Source organism: Pelophylax lessonae (assembly GCF_965119305.1).
Source record: "Pelophylax lessonae genome assembly, chromosome: 6".
In the NCBI taxonomy this organism is placed as follows: Eukaryota; Metazoa; Chordata; class Amphibia; order Anura; family Ranidae; genus Pelophylax; species Pelophylax lessonae.
In genome coordinates, this window is record NC_138773.1 from 244,831,603 (window position 1) to 244,851,135 (window position 19,533).

Sequence of the window (19,533 nt, forward strand, 5' to 3'; positions counted from 1 at the left end):
TCTGATCAGAGGGAAAGCACTATGAAAAAAGAGATAGACAGAGCAACACTGGGGGTGTATATATTTATGTATTGTCATTGCCATTCCTAACCAAGGCTGATATGAAGCAGCCCAGTACCAATATATTAAGCTATTAGTATAAGTATCAGTCTTATAAGGTAAGTTTTAACTCAATAGCCTGGTTGAAGGGGTAATGGGTAAGGGAAAAGGGAAAGATTTACAGATATTAAAAGATTTTCTTTTAGTTTTAGCAGGTAATAAAAGTGTTATATAATAGGGTGACAGACATAGTTAGAATAAGTAGAGTCACAGTCAGGGCTATGGTTATATATATATAGATATATATATCTGTATATATATATATATATATATATATATATATATATATATATATATATATATATATATATCTATATAGATATATATATATATATATATATATATATATATATATATATATATATATATAGATATATATTGCAAACGTGTGAGAGCTAGGATTTTAGCATTATCTTTGATCTAGGGGAGCAAGAATTGTCTGGCAGAACACCTATATATACATACACCTATATATCTATATGGACATACATATTTTATATATATATATATATATATATATATATATATATATATATATATATATATATATATATATATATATATATATATATATATATATATTGCAAAAGTGTGAGAGCTAGGGTTTTAGCATTAGCTTTGATCTAGGGGAGCAAGAATTGTCTGGCAGAATTTCAAACACCTGGTGTACAGAGAAGGAATCTGTTTATGTTTTACTATGTCAGTAAAGCAATCCATACCCCCACTGTGGATTGTATGTAAGCTATTACATGATCTCTGATAAGTGATGCTGCATTCTGTAGAGACAATTCTGGTTACTCTTCACAATATAACCTTCCAGAGATCAGAGCTGCATATTGAAGACTCTATGATGTCATCTTGCAGTTTTCTATCTCAAGAGCAGAAAACTCAGAGAATATTACACAGAGCACTTTACAAATCTGAACTATAGCTTAGTTAGTTTTTAAACATAGTAGTGTATAGTATTAAAGCACTTCTTGTCAAGAACTTTTAAATATCTTGTTTACAGTGGTGTTTAGGCTTTCACTTTTTGGTGGTTCATCTGCTTGCCCATTGTGCACCCACTGCAATGCAGACACTTCATCTGGCATGCTCCATATTGGATCTGTTCACAGTGCAGAGTATGCAGTCAATGAGCTCTTCTAGGCAATACCCTACTATTTATTCAAAAGTTTATAGTGCAGATGTACTTTAGAATTGCTATAGTCAAATATGAATGAACTAAATCTATCAAACACCTATTTAATCATTCCCCTATTACCCTAGGCATGGTTTAACCTATTCAGCCTTCTCCAGCCACATACCCTATCTACTAAGGTAAATCAGTCCATTATAATTCCCTTTAAACATAATCAATGTATATATTTAATAAATAAATAATTATATATATATATATATATATATATATATATATATATATATTAACCCTACCTACATTTTTGCAAACCACCTTTTCTTGGCAATTTGCTATATTTCTGGTTATTTTTGCTCTTTCAGGGGTGTATACCAAAAGGACCTCACTGGTATGATTGTATAACATTATTTATAAATGATATTAATGATGACATTATTTCTTGATTGGATGTGCACAACATATTTATGCAGGTCTATAGACCCAAATAAATGGGGAAAAAACATCATAACATAAAATATTTAACCATTTAAATAGTATCTCTAATCTTTTATGCTTGTACAGTAGAGCCATGTGAAAAATGGAAACTATTTCACCCATATGAGAATATTATGACTCTTTTACATCGTATCAGGCCAAATAATCTCTATTCACCAATATAATGAGTGCTTATCTATCTGCCTATGGCGATGTGGATACAGGTATATAACTGCTACAAAAAAAAAAAAAAAGGAAGCCATTCATTGTCGCTCATTGTATAAAGGAGTCTGTAGGAAAAGGATGTAATAGCATCTTTCATTGCTTATATTGCCCCTTTCCTCCAACATGTAATCTAGGCGATTTGTTAATTCCTTTGTCTCCATTCTATAGTGTTTTATTGCTGATTGCACCTCATCCACCGTTTCCATGTGTATGAATAGACGCTTCCTTTGCTCTCCGACTTCCTCTATTTCCTGTGATGCTGCCAGCTGCGTGTTCTGTCGCAGTGCAGAGGGCAGTAAATACCTTTCACAGCTGTCTGCCAAAGCAGCCTGAAATACTTTCTTTGTTCTGCTTTCTCTCCTGCTGCAGAACCTCAACCAGCTAATAACAGCACATTATTACACAACATACACAGCCATGCTCTAAATCAAGGTTACATTTCATTAGGAGAACACAGCATGCGACAAACATACATCCTAGGTGAAACAAAGCATGTTAAACAACATCAGAAGATGTGGTTACATATTGCATCTAAGTCTAAACAGCCACTATAAATTCTTTATATGTATATAACATTGAACACAAACTTGTGAAAATGTAGCTTGAATTATTACTTGCAAGAAAAGAAATAGCTTATGGTATGTTAACATACTTATGGATTATTGGGAGGGAACAATAAATGGATGAATGGATGGATGGATGGATGGATAATAGATGGATGGATGACAAAGAGACAGGCTGATAGTAAACCAAGGATAGATAGATGGATGAATGGAAGGATGGGTGGATGGATGGATGGAATCATAAACAGACGAAGGATAAGGAAACAGAAATGGATGGATGGATGGATGGATGGATGGATGGATGGATGGATGGAATCATAAACAGACGAAGGATAAGGAAACAAAAAATGGATGGATGGATAGATGGATGGAAGGAAGGAAGGATAATGGATGGATGATAAAGAGACAGACAGATATTAAACCATGGATAGATAGATAGATAGATAGATAGATAGATAGATAGATAGATAGATAGATAGATAGATAGATAGATAGATAGATAGATAGATAGATAGATAGATAGATAGATAGATAGATAGATAGATAGATAGATAGATAGATAGATAGATAGATAGATAGATAGATAGATAGATAGATAGATAGATAGATAGATAGATAGATAGATAGATAGATAGATAGATAGATAGATAGATAGATAGATAGATAGATAGATAGATAGATAGACAGACAGGCATAGACAGGTAATAGCTGGATTCAAAGATTACCAAGATAGATAAATAAATAGACAGACAGATGTAATAATGGATGGATGGATGGATGGATGGATAGCGAGCCAGACAAATAGTAGAAGATGGATGTTTACAAAAGTAAAATATAAACTGATTATAAAAAAATATGGATGGATGGATGGATGGACAATACCAAAACAAATAGATAGATAGATAGATAGATAGATAGATAGATAGATAGATAGATAGATAGATAGATAGATAGATAGATAGATAGATAGATAGATAGATAGATAGATAGATAGCAAAAGAGAAATTGATGTTTACAAAATTATAATATAAACTGATTTAAACAAAAAAAAAGATGGATGGATTAATGGATGAACGGACGAGAACAAAACAGATAGATAGATAGATAGATAGATAGATAGATAGATAGATAGATAGATAGATAGATAGATAGATAGATAGATAGATAGATAGATAGATAGACAAACAGACAGGCATTACAGGGGATATATGGCGATTCAAAGTGGTAAGACCATTACAGAATGAATATCTGTCAGGGGGACAAATCTGAAAAGTATAAAACTGTAAAGAAAAGACACAATCACGCCTTATCAATAGGATTAATCTTTATTGATCTGTTGTTCCAGTATTAGGCACGTCTAGACATTGGCTCTGCAGCATGGGAGTCTGAGCAGATACTGCATACAACACACGTAGCCATAACATAGAAGTGTTCTAAAGACGAAGCTTCATAGCTCGCCTCTGCTAGCAAAGATATTGAATACTAATAAATATGTCACATACCTAACGTTACATTCCTCTACCTAGTTTAACGCAGTAATAAATAGAAACACAACACAGTTCTCTAGAGTGATTTCAATATAAGAACACTTGTTTTTTTTAATACGTTGTATTTTTTTTTGTTTATCAGCAACAAATAAGACTTCAGTTGATGCACAATATACAATGCAAGAAATAATAAAGGAGAGCTTATTGTTATACACCTCTCCTGTCATTTGCAATCTGCATATAAATACAGTCATTAATTGTCAGAATTATTTGAAGAGCTGACACACCTCTGCCTCCTGTAATGTTATACGTTCACAGATAAACCTTAATAGAACAATGTAGTATTTATGTAACCAAGTAAACTAAAATTAAATAACTAGAAAAAAAAATGAAAAAAAAAATATATAGCATAAAACCAATAATTCTCAAGCAGAAAGCAATGTACATATACATATATACAACATACTAAACATATATACAACATACTAAACACACACACATATATATATATATATATATATATATATACACACACACACACACACACACACACACACTCAGAAGCAGTTGTGCTGTGTATATAAAGTCTTACATAATATACGAGCTTTGACTTAGCTGCAAGCAATGATGAGTACAGAAGAGCTCTCTGTATGTCCCGTTAGTAAAACAGATGAGAAGTATACTGTTACTGGATAGAAACCAGTAGTAGTCTTTTTTTTAAACTGGTACAGATGGTTTTGGAATTCTAGAAAAATACCATATGCCACTTACCCTTGACGACCACATGTAGAAAGGCACAGAAGGGTCTGAGGCTGTAATCCATTTAGCATGTTGGTAACCAGAAAGAAATATGTAGAAAATCTAGTGAGAGACGTTGTGAAGCCTTTTCCAGATCCCTCTATCTCACTCTCTTTCTTTCTCTCTTTCTTTCTCTTTCTCTCTCTCCCTCTCTCTCTCTCTCTCTCTCTCCAGTAGAGAACTTCCTCAGTGGGAAGGAGAGACAGACTGATCGTTTAGTGGAGCTTGTGACTAGGGAAGGGATCAGTGGGAAGAGGAAAAAAAAAACATCAACAGCAACCTGGAAATAAAAAAAAGGAGGAATTCTGCACAAGATCTTAATCCTAACTACACTTCATTGGAGACAAAGGTTACAAAAAGAAGGTTTGAGACTCTCTAAAGGCAGAATGCAAGCAAAAAATCACTAGGGAACTCAGGCAAAAGGCCATGAAGGATATCACAGGCTCCATGTGACCAGCATCAGCCAATGGAGAACCCAGGGAGGTCATAAAAAGGTCTATTACCAAGTTGTAAATTTTCTTCAAACAAAAAAGGAATTTACTGCAATTCCTTGCGGATTTTTCTGCATATTGCCAACAAGCGCCATCTTTCTTGGCTCTTTTTAAGCCAGCGTTATGGGGCTTTTCCAGATTAATAGAAATAAAAGTAAGAGCGTTTTGTGGCTAAACCAGAACACTTGCACAGGGGGATTAAATGATTTCACATAGATATAAACGCGTACTCTACTTAATGATTTTTCTAATGCTTTCTTTCCCCTCTGTTTTACAAAATAATCAAGAACTGTGTATGGATCGAAAAAAAAAGAAGGGCTTTACATATTTTTACACCGAGTAACAGGTGATACAATCCACTTCATAAATGTATATGTGTGTGAAATACAATCCTACTCAGAAGTTCAAATAGCTGCAAGAATGATGCACTTTTCTACTTGTTAGTAATACAAATTTATTTATTTATTTACTGGCAAAGGGTATATAAAAATAAACAAGCAGCTGAGGTTCTTTCACTTCCAGGACATCAATGGGGGCTTTCTGAATCTTGATGTTAAAATATATCATAGTACCTATATGTAAAAAGTGTGAAATGTGAGCTAGAATAATACTGTAATAGTTCAACTTCTGCACTCACACAAGGACACATCAACGTGTGCATTTATAAGTGCGTTTATATGTGTGTGTATAAATATATATATATTATTATTTTTCTGGTGTACACCCACACTATTGATATATATATATATATATATATATATATATATATATATATATATATATATATAAAATATTTTTTTATATATATAATATCATATTTTATATATATATATATATATATATATATATATATATATATATATATATATATATATATATATGAAATTATGTGTGTGTATATATATATATATATGAAATTATGTGTGTGTGTATATATATATATATATATATCGTTTTTTTTTTTTTACAGGCTGCAGACGTGAAATATATCCTGTCCTTGCTCATGACATTTGCAAAGGACATGTATAAGTGTCGGTTCACACTATATAAAATCCATATTTACATGTATTGTGTATTCGATGGTATGTGGGCATATAAAAAGCACACACCCATCTATGCACAGACACCATGTACAATGGGTGGGGATGCTTGCAAAAAGAAATGCATATATCAAGGTTTGTGTAAGTATGGAGAAGAACATTATTTGCCACAAGAAATAAAAAAAAACATAATGGAATAAAACAATATATGATTAGCACAGTGACTCTGCCAAGGTTAACATGTTTGGTATATGCAGTCATAAACACCTATTTGCATTTGTGGAATATGTAGTTTGTATGTAGTTATCGTGGTTGTAGTAGTAGGACAGTATAAGCAGCCAGAAAATATAAATAAAGAATTAGTTCAATATTACAGTCATACACTGCACTGGTTGTACTCATACACTAGTTGTAATTATACACTGGTTGCACATATATACTGCTTGTACTCATACACTGGTTGCACATATACACTGCTTGTACTCATACACTGGTTGCACATATACACTGCTTGTACTCATACACTGGTTGCACATATACAATGCTTGTACTCATACACTGGTTGTACGTATACCTTGCTTTTACTTCTACACTGGTTGTAGTCATACACTGTTTGTATTTATACACAGGTTGTAGTCATACACTGGTTGTCTTTATACACTGGCTGTAGTCATACACTGGTTGTATTTATACACTGGTTGTAGTCATACACTGGTTGTATTTATACACTGGTTGTAGTCATACACTGGTTGTATTTATACACTGGTTGTAGTCATACACTGGTTGTATTTATACACTGGCTGTAGTCATACACTGGTTGTATTTATACTCTGGTTGTAGTCATACACAGGTTGTATTTATATACTGGTTGTAGTCATACACTAGTTGTATTTATACGTAGGTTGTATTTATACACTGGTTGTAGTCATACACTGTTTGTATTTATACACTGGTTGTAGTCATACACTGGTTGTATTTATACACTGACTGTAGTCATACACTGGTTGTATTTATTCACTGGTTGTAGTCATACACAGGTTGTATTTATATACTGGTTATAGTCATACACTGGTTGTATTTATACGCAGGTTGTATTTATACACTGGTTGTAGTCATACACTGGTTGTATTTATACACTGACTGTAGTCATACACTGGTTGTATTTATTCACTGGTTGTAGTCATACACAGGTTGTATTCATACGCAGGTTGTATTTATACACTGGTTGTAGTCATACACTGGTTGTATTTATACACTGGTTGTAGTCATACACTGGTACACTGGTTGTATTTATACACTGGTTGTAGTCATACACTGGTTGTATTTATACACTGGTTGTAGTCATACACTGGTACACTGGTTGTATTTATACACTGGTTGTAGTCATACACTGGTACACTGGTTGGATTTATACACTGGTTTTAGTCATACAATGGTTATATTTTTACACTGGTTGTAGTTATACACTGGTTGTATTTATACACTGGTTTTAGTCATACAATGGTTATATTTTTACACTGGTTGTAGTTATACACTGGTTGTATTTATACACTGGCTGTACTTTTGTTCAGCCATCCTCACGTACCATACAGCTGCTTTGCTGTGTAATATACCAGGATGTTCCTATGTTTGTTCTAGTGAAAGTCTTGTAAAATTCTAGCTAGAATAAATCAGGATGAAAGGGGATTTTCAGCCTCTTTGTCGCTTCTTCACAAGGCCCCAGAGAACATCGAGCAATAAAAGAGGCCCATTCACACCAGAGTCCTACATAACATTCATATGTTGTATCCATCGAGGATTTCTGTGTATAGCCTCTAAAATCCATTACAACTCCTTATTTTATGTTTTGATTGAATATGAAAAATTTTATTTTCTAAAATATGAAAGAGTCGAACTAGGATGGGCTATCATACTTTATTATTACTTTATATCCCTGCTTGTAGACTTTAAGTAAAAAAAATAAGAATAAAATAACAGCAACGAAAAAAAAAATGGACGTTTTTACTATTGAATTTTTTTTCTGGCCCATGTATATATATCCAGTGATGTATACATGAATTGGTTAATTATAAGCTTGCCAGTGATTGGCTACTTTAGGTCAGAGCAAACATTACTGGAAAATAAATTATATATAGTTTCACTGCAGCATCACAACACAGTCTGATGGGCCAGGGTGTAGCATACTTGTCTTCCACATAATAATATTGTAGAAATGTTTACTATATTTATTTCTATGTGAATGTATTTATAAATGTATTACCTCGTACTTTAAAGCTAACTTGATAAAAGGATTCCACTGGATCACATTGTAATTCATCTGAACAGGACCTATCTATATTTTCCACACACCCAGACACACTAATATGACTGCTACAGCCTTTCACCTTGGATGACATTGCTGAAAAATACACGTGAAAAAATAAATAAATAAATAAATAAAAACCACCAGGAATTTCAATTTAAAATAACATTTTATTTAATACACATCATAGTAAGATCTATATCGTCTCAGATTTTAGTAATTCAATATTATTTTCAAACCACTCTTACAAAAATATAAAAATACAAACAATCTGAAATCATATTAACCATAGAACAAATTTAAAAGATATCGATAATTTTATTAAATCGTTAAAAATAATTCGTAAGACGATCAAGTGCACATCACGTTGATTGATAAGGCATTTGCATTTTTTTGCATAAATATAGTAGGTCATTAACAACATATTTATCGGTATACAATTTTACATTGTGCTATAGAAAAGGGCATGGCGCATTCCCTGCATTGTGATAGAAAGATTCATGTTTGACATCTACATAAGGCTAGCTATAAACTCTACAATCTGATCGTACAATCTCATGTGGGGGTACAAAAACCATAAAATGTTATGATAAACATAAAGCTGGTGTACATGGAATCTGGTGCAGCTGCTCACAGCAACCAATCAGCTCCCAGGTTTTATTGTGAAAGCTTAATTGAACAAGCTGAAGTTGGAAGCTGATTGGTTATTATGCACAGCTGCTCCAGATTCTGTGTTCACCAGTTTTAGTAAACCCCCCCCCAAACAATCTATAGTATGATATCAGACAGGCTCTTGCTCTGCACAGTTGATGGTAAAGCTGGCTATACATTATACATTTTTTTTGTCCAATTTCCTTTAGATTTACCTTCAACCATGTAGTGCAAGGGCCTGCCTGATTGCATACAATGTGAAAGTCTTGACCTCATATTTGATACATCTAAAGGAAAATTGTACAAGAAAATTGTAAAATGTGTAGCCAGCTGCAGTCTAAAATAGCAGATGTGTAGCTATTATCATTATCCATTCATTTATATATTTTTTTAATATAATATTCACTTTCCTTTCCCCCTTTTCCTTTTTTTTCTTATGTGCAGTCTAAAATAGATTGTACAATCAGATTGTGTAGTGTACCATAAGCCTAAGCTTCACCACACATGTTACAATCTGATTGTATAATCTCCTTAAGATCTAGCCACTATGTAGTGCAAGAACCTGTCTGATTGGATACAGATTGTGAGATAGTTTAGGTAGATCCTCATATGTCATACTTTTGGTAGATCTAAAGTTGATTTACAGAGATTGTATAGTCTAATTCCAAGGTGTGTGCTGGACCTAGGCTCTACAATCTGGTTGTATAATCTCTGTACAATTTCCTAAACTGTGTAATATGAGGATAAAACCTAAGCAACTTTTTAAATTAGTATCAGGCAGGCTGTTTTACTACATACTGATAGATCTCATAGAGATTGTACAATCTGATTGTACAGTCTATGGTCAGTCTTTGGGCGATCTACTTGTATAAGATCACATGTGTACAGGAGAGACTGGAAACCAGCATCTCAGGAGCTGTGATGGAACCACAAGTCCCAGCAAGGCTGGAGGAGTAAGGTGGGACTTGAGTTCTCAGCCCAGCATGGAAGGCACAGTTCACATGCTCTCATGGTTTAGGTAGTTGTAGATCCTGGTGCTTTGTGCGGGTTAGTAAATAAATGGTGGGCTCAACTACTCTTATCCCTAGCATGGAAGTAGTCTATGACATAACTCATCACTGAGGAAGTCAGTTGGTGTCTCCTCCTCTGTCCCCCTCCACCATACTTTCTTTGGCATCTTCCTTCCCCTCCTTGGGGGAGATGGGGAATTTTTCCTTGTTGTTTTCTTTTTTCCATTTCATCCTTCGGTTCTGGAACCAAATTTTCACCTGTCTTTCAGTGAGTCCTAGGGCATCAGACACCTCGACCCTTCTCTTCCTGGTCAAGTAGGGGTTAAACAGGAATTCTTTCTCCAGTTCCAGCGTTTGGAATCTACTGTAGGTCTGTCTTCCTCTCTTTCTCCCAGGGGCTACTAACCAAAACACAATAAATACTACTTTTAGGTTTTTTTTCCACCCACAGCAGCAGCATTTAGCACTAATATTTCTGAAAAAGTTCATTATTGCATCCCCCCCCCCCAACCCCCCAAATCCTACAACATAGAGGGCGCAGGAGAACCTCCTACACTTAAACAGTCATAAAGGCTTTTTATAGGGACCATGTGAGCCCAACTGATAAATAATCCTACACATAGGAGCAAATACAGACATTGTATTTTTGCTTGCACAGGGTTGGATGATGGAAGTCAGCAGAGCTTCACCTTATTTACTAAGCTCTGGGGAAATTCCCTTACAAAGTGCAACTTCCCTTGAAAAGTGAACAGCCTGTTTGCCTTTAGTACAACAACCCCTTTGACTCCAGTGATAGAAACAGGGCTAAGCAAAAACATACACAACCCATAAAAAGCCCACATTCCAACACACAGATAAATAAATGCTATTTATGAGCTCCCCCAATGTCAAGGCAACACAGAAAAGTAAATCTAATTATTAATAAAATAACAAAACGGGGAAATAAAATCTATATCAAAGGGTTAATAGTATTTCCTGCAAACCTTTAATGGTGAGTGATACCAATTATTTTGATACGTTAATTTAAATAAAAAAAAAAACCCCCAAAGAGACTTTCCAGATAGAAAAGGAATACTATAGAATTTACAGAATGTAATTTATGAGCTATCACAAGGTCAAGGCAATAGAGAAAAGGGAGATCTAATAATTAGTAAAAGCCCAAAATGGCACAATAAAATATATAATAAAATGTAACTGTCCTTTCATGCTATCCTTCAACAGAACATTTTTTTTGCTACATTATTAAATTTAAAAAAAGAATACAACTAAAGAGACTTTCCTGTAGAATGGGGCATGCTAACGTGTTTTTTTTTTTGTAGTTTTTTTTTTTTTTTTTTACAGCTACAATATACAATATAAATTAAATAAAAATAGAATGCAGCTAGAAACTTCACAGATAGAAAGGACATACTTTCACTGTCTCTCTGTCTCTCTCTCTCTCTCCTTCTCTCTCTCTCTCTCTCTCTCTCTCTCTCTTTTTCTCTCTATAATTAATAAAATAAAAATAGAATACAGCTAGAGACCTCTCACATATGAAAGGCACACTATATATATATATTTTGTAATTGTTAATTAATAAAATAAAAATGGAATACAGCTAGAGACTTCTCAGTTAGAAAGAGCATACTATATAAATACATATATTGTAATTAATAATATTTTTTTTAAATAAATATAGGATACAGCTAGAGACTTCCCAGTTAGAAAGGGCATAATCTATTTTTTTAATAATTATTTAATAAAATAAAAATAGAATACAGCTAGAGGCTTCTCAGTTAGAAAGGGCATATTATATATTTTTTTGTAACTATTATTGAGTAAAAAATAGGATACAGCTAGAGACTTCTCAGGTAGAAAGGGCATACTATATATGTTTTGTAATTATTATTATCAATTAAATAATTAAGTAAATAAATAAAGGATGCAGCTAAAGAAACTTCCCAGTTAGGAAGGCATGCTATAGATTTTTTTTTTTTTTTTGGGGGGGGGGGGGGCATTTACAATTAAATAATAATGTAAATAAATAAATAACAGGATACAGCTAACTTCCCAGATAGAAAGGGCATGCCATTGACCTTTATTACAATTACAATTTACAATTAAATAATTAAACAAATAAATATAAGGATACAGTTAACTTCCCTGATGGAAAAGGCCTGCCATAGATTGTGTTTACAATTACAATTTACAATTAAATAATGAGGTAAATAAATAAAAGCATTCAGCTACCTTTCTAGATAGAAGGGGCATGCTATGGATTTAAATTATAACTTGCAATGGAATAATTCAATTAATAAGTTAGGATTATTAAAACAGGATACAACTAAAGAGACTTTCCAGAAAGAAAGGGCATGCTATATGTGTGTATATATATATATATATATATATATATATATATATATATATATATTTACAGGAGCTCTACAAGGGGGATTAGCGTTAATAACAGGTAGTAATCGAAGCTCCTGGGATTTAGAAACTGTGTGCACAACAAATCCAAGTTTCTACAGCTTGTGTGAACAGCTAAGAAAGGAAATCTGGATGACCTTAGTGCATTTTATTAGCTCTATCCCAGTTACATGGAAAGTTGAAATCTTTTTACTGCACCCAACCTTGTGGTCTCATCCAAGGGAACATTTGAGAAGCAGAAGAGTTCTGATTTAAGTGCTCTGGATCGTCTCCAATATTACCACTGGACGATTTACAGTCAGGATATTGGACCAGCTCGGCCTCTTGATGTGTCGTAAAAATCTGCTGTCTCTGTAAGTGATCGTATCCGTAAAATTTAGTGGGGTCACCATGACACGTAATCCCACAAGGAGCCTGCTGATAGCCTGCTGGGCTCGGGATGGCTGCGGGGGTCCCCCGATGGTAGAGGTCCTGGTTGGGGATCTGCAGAGTTGAACTGCCACTGAACACCAGAGGGTGCCTACTGCTGCTGCTGCTGCTGCTGACATCTTGGCCAAAGTGACAGTCGTAGTAAGCCGGATTTATGGCTTCTCCTGCTTTGTATTTGGAGTAGAGCGGATTTACAAAATAGGAATTCATCTGGGTTAGATCAGAAGACAGCTCAGGAAAAAAAAAAAAAAGGAAAATCTGAGCTGAAAAGTAAACTGCCCTTTCTTTCCCTACAAGCCTGCACTAACCACTACTCATAGTAGCAATCCCACTGCACTCAGCTGATCACTATGGAATAATGACTTGCCTCACTGCTTTTGCCATTTCCTACTAGGCACACAGCACAGAAAAAAAAAATCTTCATATACTTCAGTGGATCTTTGGCTCTAGTTTACATTTACTATTCCTGAGGCATCAAACAACCCCCATCAGGGAAGTTGATATATTGGAGAAAGCGGTAGGCAGTGTGATTAGCGAGATAGCGAGCGGAGGGATACCGAAAAGTTTCTTACAAGCTGAGTTGCTGGCATGGGAGAGCCGCATTACACTGGGAGAGATCCCTGCGCCTTGACGCCCCAGGGCTGCGGAGAGCTGCGCACTTCTTTCTGCAGGATTATCATAGTGCCCCCGTGTTTGCTGTATACAGCTCAGTCTCTGTTTTATAAACATTGCATGGAGGTTTATTCACAGAAGTCATCTCCCTATATATATATATATATAGCTTCTGTTTTTTCACTTTACTACTTTTACCTTGACAGGCAACTCTACACAAGCAGGTAATTTGCAAGTCCAATGAGCATTTACCCTTGACTGGTACAACGGATGGCTGGAACTTGCAGGTTAATTGCTACTAAATGAAATGCATGCCTATGAATATATTTCCCATCATTACCCCCTGACAGAAAACCAGGAGGGCCTAAATCCTCGTGTTAGGGGAGGAATTATGCTGGAGAAGTCACCCAGGAAATGATTTACTAGAGCTACTTATTTATTTGGGGATTCAAAAATAGAAAAACTCAATGTGGTCCTTTGCAGATTAGGAATACAGAAAAATAAAATTTTGGATTTACTAAGAGGGGAGAGATTGTTCACTATGGTGTACGTTTAGTAAACTGAGATAAGCCGAGATCTGGATGATCACGGCTTGTCTCAGAGCATTGCAGGTTTAAAATACTGAGAAGAGTAGTGGAGAACATAGTCTTCTCTTCTCATCTCAGTACACAAACAGCTTGCATTCACTGCAATAGAAACGGCCAGTTTAGAAACACATGATGTCACCTGATCACTCTGCTTCTCTTTGAAGATCTCCTCTTCCTACTTCTCCAGCTCAGAGGTGGAGATAGCAGGAAGAAATAGGAGATCTCTGCTGTGAATGTCCCAGTGCCCAAAAGTGAAAGTAAAAACTCTCCCTACTACAGTGAAATATACATCAACAGCAGGTTAGAAACACATTAACTATACAATCACATATATATCTGTGTGTGTATATATATATATATATATATATATATATATATATATACTGTATGTACTGGTGTGTATGTATGTATATATATATATATATATTTTTTTTTTATTTCAGGTACTTATATAGCACAGTCAATTTACACAGCGCTTTACATATACATTGCACATTCACATCAGTCCCTGCCCTCAAGGAGCTTACAATCTAAGGTCCCTAATGCCTCGTACACATGTACCGATCGGCCGTCTTTTGTCCAGGGCTGTCCTGTCCGCTGAAAACTGCAAAAGACTGCACATGAATTTTGTCGGCCAACAACAGCCGACTTCAGAAGTGATGTCATGTGATGAATAACTTTCCGTGTGTTTTTTCTTTTCTGAGCATGCCCAGTCTTGCTAATCTGCTGTTTGTCGGCCGAATTCTGTACTGACTGGCGAACAATCAGCCGTTCTGGTGTTGGCCAACAAAAATTTTAATGCCTGCAGGACAGATTCTGTTCGGCCGAAAATGCGCTGTCGGCTGTCGAAAGCATCATACTAACAAGCATACAATCGGCCGATCGGTCGTCGGCCGAATATTTACGGCCGACGATCGGTACGTGTGTACGAGGCATCACTCACATACATACACAGCAGGGCCAATTTTTTATACAGGATCCAATTAACCTACCAGCATGTCTTTGGAGTGTGGGAGGAAACCAATCTGTCACGATTCAACCACGCCCACGGCGACTAGCTAAACGAGACGTGATGAATCGTGACTGGGCAGTATAAGGGGATAACGGAAATAAAGAAAATTCCTACTAAAGGCTCGTACACACGTACCGATTGTCGCAGAAAAGATTCGGCAGACGACCGATCGGCCAAATGTAGGCTTGTTAGTATGATGCTTCCGACAGCCGACAGCGCACTTTCGGCTGAACAGAATCTGTCGTGCAAGCATTAAAATGTTTGTATGCCGACACCAGAACGGCCGATTGTTCGCCAGTCAGTACAGAATTCGGCCGACAGACAGCAGATTTGCAAGACTGGGCATGCTCAGAGAAGAAAAAACACAGGGAAAGTTAACCATCACATGACATCACTTCTGCAGTCGGCGGACAAAATTCGTGTGCAGTCTTTTGCACTTTTCAGCGGACATGACAGCCCGGGGACAAAAGACAGCCGATCGTTCGGCCGACGATCGGTACGTGTGTACGGGGCTTAAGTAATTAGATTGGTTGCAATACTTTCACAGCCTGCACTGCCTTCGGTCACCACTAGAGGGAGACTCCAGTCCAATCCAGCTGGCTGACCACACACAGGCAGATACAAATCTTACATACAATCTGATGCACTCTAAGGGTTGGGGAGCAGTCTAGCAATTACCACACACTACTAGGATTCCTCCAGCTATCCTACAAGCCAGAACCCCTGTGTTGATCACTCTTCCCACTGTCCCCACACCCACACACCACAAACGATAGCCTGTGGTCTGGTGTACAATCTGCATGCAATCTGCCAACATACAGTGCAATTGCATACAGATTGGCATGTATGTATGTATGTACTGTATGTGTGTGTGTATATATATATATATATATATATATATATATATATATATATATGTGTGTGTGTTTGTGTGTGTATGTGTATATATATATATTTATATACTGTATGTATATATACCGTGCATGTGTGTGTGTGTGTATATATATGTTTTCATGTGTCAGAACATGTCATTACGAGTTCTTTTAAACTTTAGTTTCACTTTTTAAACTTAGCAGTGCCTGTAATCTCACAAAATCTCGTGAGATTACAGGCAGTCCACCCAGTTATACACAGATCACGGCAGTTCTCAGAGAAAAAACTTCTCCTCTGATCACCCTGTGAGAAGTGAAGTTCTCCGCCTTCTAAACTGGGTGCCAGAGGAGATATTTTTTCTCTGAGAACTGCCGAGAATTGAACTGAGAGAAAACTTCTCAGTTTACTAAACGTACACCTTAAGCTGGATACACACTATAAGATTTTCTGAAGACTTTTTCCTTCAGATTTACCTTTTCTATGTAGTGCAAGGGCCTGCCAGATTGCATACAAATTTAAAGTGTTTAGGTTTGACCTCATATTATATGGTTTTGGTAAATCTAAAGGAAAATCGTATAGTGTGTATGGCCCATTAGCCAAGGGACAAGGGAGTATAGGTGTGCACAGCCTATTGCATTAAGGTGTGCGGCTCAAGGCTCAAACACACATGCATGTGTATATATATATATATATATATATATAGTTTATACACTATTATATATATATTATTTTTATTATTTTATTATTTTTTTACAATTTTTTTAGGAGCCCAGTTAGGAGGCTTTGCTGCCACAAAGGGTGTGCACCTCAAAGCTCAAACACAAATGCATGTGTATATATATACTGATGGTGTCAGTAGAGCAGAGATTGGTGTCAGTAGTTTTTATTTTTATTTTTTTATTATTTTTAAAAATTGTATTTTTTATTTTTTTACAAATTTTTTGAGAGCCCCGTTAGAAAGGTTTTGCTGAAATATCGGGGGTTTAAACAAGGGGAATCAGCGCCACAAAGGGTGTGCGCCTCAAAGCTCAAACACAAATGCATGTGTATATATACTGATGGTGTCAGTAGAGCAGAGATTGGTTCAGTAGTTTTTATTTTTATTATTTTATTTTTTTATTATTTTTTACAATTTTATTTTTTTTTTACCAAATTTTTTAGGAACCCCGTTAGGAGGCTTTGCTGAAATATCGGGGGTTTAAACAGGCGGAATAAGCGCCACAAAGGGTGTGCACCTCAAAGCTCAAACACAAATGCATGTGTATATATACTGATGGTATCAGTATCACAGAAATTAGTGTCAGTATTTTTTATTTTTATTATTTTATTTTTTAATATTTTTTTACAATTTTATTTATTTTTTTTACAATTTTTTTTTAAGGGGCTCCATTAGGAGGCTTTGCTGAAATATTGGGGGTTTAAACAGGGGGAATCAGCCCCACAAAGGGTGTCCACCTCAAAGCTTAAACACACATGCATGTGTATATATACTAATATATATATATATATATATATATATATATATATATATATATATATATATATATATATAGTTTATACACTATCATATATATATTATTTGTATTATTTTATTATTTTTTTACAAATTTTATAGGAGCCCAGTTAGGAGGCTTTGCTGCCACAAAGGGTGTGCACCTCAAAGCTCAAACACAAATGCATCTGTATATATACTGATGGTGTCAGTAGAGCAGAGATTGGTGTCAGTAGTTTTTATTTTTATTATTTTATTTTTTTATTATTTTTTACAATTTTATTTTTTTACAAATTTTTTAGGAGCCCTGTTAGAAAGGTTTTGCTGAAATATCGGGGTTTAAACAAGGGGAATCATCGCCACAAAGGGTGTGCACCTCAAAGCTCAAACACAAATGCATTTGTATATATACTGACAGTGTCAGTAGAGCAGAGATTGGTGTCAGTAGTTTTTATTTTTATTTTATTTTTTTATTTTTTACAATTTTATTTATTTTTTTGACAAATTTTTTAGGAGCTCCGTTAGGAGGCTTTGCTGAAATATTGGGGGTTTAAACAGAGGGAATCAGCGCCACAAAGGGTGTGCACCTCAAATCTCAAACACAAATGCATGTGTATATATAATGATGGTGTCAGTAGAGCAGAAATTAGTGTCAGTACTTTTTATTTTTATTATTTTTTTTTTTAACAATTTTATTTTATTTTTTCAAATTTTTTAGGAACCCCGTTAGTAGGCTTTTCTGAAATATCTGGGGTTTTAACCGGGGGAATCAGCTCCACAAAGGGTGTGCACCTCAAAGCTCAAACACAAATGCATGTGTATATATACTGATGGTGTCAGTAGAGCAGTAGGTTTTTTATTTATTTATTTATTTTTTTCAAATTTTTTAGGAGCCCCATTAGGATGTTTTGCTGAAATATCAGGGGTTTAAACATGGGGAATCAGTGCCACACCGACTGATTAGGGTGGGCCCAGGCACACCTGGCACACCCTGTGCACACACCTATGAAAGGGAGAGTTCCCTGAGTTTAAAGGACAACTCCACTTTTCTGGGGGAAAAAAGCAAAATAACAGGAAAAAATATTATAGCGTATACAATTGCTACACAAATCATACTGGGGTTGATTTAATAAAACTGGTGCACACAGAATCTGGTATAGCCGTATATAGTAACCAATCAGCTTCTAACTTTAGCTTGTTCAATTAAAGTGATTGTAAACAAACACCTCGTAAAACAACCCATTCTGTTTATAATAGAAAGGAATGACCCCCATGCATATTGCCCATTTACTACGGCCTGCGATGGTTCTTTTATTTTGTTTTGTATACCTGACTACTGGTATGTGTATGACATGTTTATATTACTATTTAAATGTTGTAGCATTACTTTTTGTACCCTTTTCATGCTCTGGCAATACAAATTTATTAAACAAAAAAGAAATAAAATAGAAATTAAAGGCAAAACATTTGCGTATAGATATAAAAAAACATTATCAATAACTCCCCCCCCCCCTTTTTTTTATAAGTGATCACATTCCCTCAGTTCTCAGCTGCATAAGAGCTGGGTGGAGCAGAAGCAGCAGTACACTGAGCTTCCCAGTGAATGGTTGTGCAGTCTGATCATTGGAGGGAAGGTGGCTTAGTGCCCAGCATAGCTAGAGAACTGACTATACTGTGCTCTCCTGCTTAGTGTGGTCAGTTTTTATTAGGAAAGCAAAGGGAACTAGCAGGGACACCAGGGATTTCACATAAAGGAAGCAAAACAAAGTGAACAGGATATTTTCTCATACAAGTACATGGTACTTTCTTTTTAGTTTTGGATAGAGGGGAGAAGGGTTAGAACA

At 35.3% G+C, this 19,533-nt stretch overlaps 2 protein-coding genes across 3 annotated transcripts in view; both read right to left on the bottom strand.

Moving 5' to 3' along the window:
- Positions 1-5,145, bottom strand: part of HOXD3 (homeobox D3) — a 52,170-nt gene extending 47,025 nt beyond the window's left edge. The window contains exon 1 of the mRNA XM_082260233.1: positions 4,755-5,145. The gene's annotated coding sequence lies outside the window, so the exon portion shown is untranslated. The remainder of the gene's footprint in view (positions 1-4,754) is intronic.
- Positions 5,146-10,136: 4,991 nt separating this feature from the next.
- HOXD8 (homeobox D8) lies at positions 10,137-13,472 on the bottom strand. Of its 2 annotated transcripts, none has more exons than XM_082260245.1 (2): positions 12,888-13,472; positions 10,137-10,673 (listed from the first exon to the last, which is right to left on the bottom strand). In XM_082260245.1, exons 1-2 carry the CDS (start codon positions 13,321-13,323, stop codon positions 10,393-10,395), a joined length of 717 nt encoding a protein of 238 aa, XP_082116371.1. In that variant the 5' UTR covers positions 13,324-13,472; the 3' UTR covers positions 10,137-10,392. The 2 variants fall into 2 exon arrangements, with proteins under 2 accessions (XP_082116371.1, XP_082116370.1); XM_082260244.1 differs by having other exon boundaries at positions 10,137-10,676; positions 12,888-13,469.
- Positions 13,473-19,533: the final 6,061 nt, after the last annotated feature.